Source organism: Eurypyga helias, unplaced genomic scaffold, assembly GCF_000690775.1.
Source record: "Eurypyga helias isolate BGI_N326 unplaced genomic scaffold, ASM69077v1 scaffold9116, whole genome shotgun sequence".
Classification (NCBI taxonomy): domain Eukaryota; kingdom Metazoa; phylum Chordata; class Aves; order Eurypygiformes; family Eurypygidae; genus Eurypyga; species Eurypyga helias.
Window position 1 is genome coordinate 17,940 of NW_010254659.1, and position 1,472 is coordinate 19,411.

At 52.5% G+C, this 1,472-nt stretch overlaps 1 protein-coding gene across 1 annotated transcript in view; it reads left to right on the plus strand.

Annotated features, from left to right (window-relative positions):
• HP1BP3 (heterochromatin protein 1, binding protein 3) overlaps positions 1–1,472 on the plus strand; it is a 13,549-nt gene that overhangs the window by 10,277 nt on the left and 1,800 nt on the right. Inside the window, exon 10 of the mRNA XM_010153081.1 lies at positions 561–672. Within this exon, the coding sequence (XP_010151383.1) occupies positions 561–672 (112 nt within the window). The remainder of the gene's footprint in view (positions 1–560; positions 673–1,472) is intronic.

Sequence of the window (1,472 nt, forward strand, 5' to 3'; positions counted from 1 at the left end):
AGATATGCCACATGAAATTTAGAACAGGAGGAAGGCAAAAACAGGGTGAAAAGTTGTTTTAGAAAACACTTTGGAGGAGAGGCTGAAGGAAGCTGAGGCTTGGGTTGAATTTGGACAGAAGTAGTTATGTGGCACCCTTGAATGAGTTTATAAAGCAGGATGAGCGTGAGATCAGAAACCTGCACTCCTGATTTCTTCCTTCGGAGCACTCAAAGCCACTCTTGCTGTGTGTTCAGGAACAAACGCTTGCATCTTCCTTCTGAAAATTATGGGAGCCTCTCCCTTCGGATGAGACACAGTGAAACTTGTGGATGCAGTGGGCTGGCTGGGTCCTACCCGCGGCAGCTGCTCTTTGCTGAGCGCAGAAGCAGCACGTGGCCTTGTCTTCGCGGGTCTCCAGTGCTGTTTCATTCCTCTGCAGGTGTCCTGGGCAGAGGAGACTTCATCCTGACTCTCCATCTCCGAGTTCAGAGGGCACTGCGGAGAGCAGTGAGGTGAGGGTGGATTAAGGTAGTAACACAACCTTTCTCTGATTTTTCTCTGGGTTTTTCCCCCCACAGTGCATCTACTGAAGAGAACCTTGCAGAAATGTGAGAAGAATGGCTGGATGGAGCAGATTTCTGGAAAGGGCTTCAGTGGAACCTTTCAACTTTGCTTCCCTTATTATCCGAGGTAAAGAGCTTGGCTGTAAAACAGTGTCCAGGATCGTGTCGCGTGGGTCAGGCAGGTAGGAGCGCTGAACTCCTCCTCACAGGGAGGTTTGTGGAGGGTTCAGTACCGGGTGTACTGCAGCATTGTCACCCCTACTCTGACTGTGAGTGGATGTAAAGCTGACTGCGTTAGCAAGGGAGGCTTTTGAGGGTAATAATACTGGGCTCAGTATTCCCAGGTACTCTGCCCTGCTGAATTTTTTGCAGGATGGGGCTATTTAAGTGTTGTGGGCTAAAATAGTCGCTTGAGCAGGTAGGGCGGTGATGCTGTTAACGCAAGGATGCTCATACGAGTAGGACCCAGCTGCTTCCCTTTCTTAACGCCGCTGCGGAGGAGCGGGGGGAGGAGGGAGGGTGACCTAGATTAGCTACGGTGAGGTGGAACCAGCTTTCTTCTCCTGCTGCGAGTGGGTATTGTGCTGGGGCACGTGGAGCCCAGGGATGGTGACTGAGTGTCCCACAAAAAGCCAGGCTGGATGGGGCTTGGAGCAACCTGGTCTAGTGGAAGGTGTCCCTGCCCATGGCAGGGGGGTTGGAACTGGATGATCTTTAAGGTCCCTTCCAACCCAAACCAGTCTGTGATTCTATGAAAGTCTCTGCTCCCCACCTCCTTTTACTGCGTAACTCCAGAGTCCTCAGGGGCTTCAGCCTGCGTTCGGAGTCACTGAAGTCTGGTCTTGTCCCGTTGTCATCTGCCTGCCTGTGTTTGCACCGAAGGAGCCATGAGGAAGGGGAGCGGGGAGGGGGCAATTAGGGATGGGG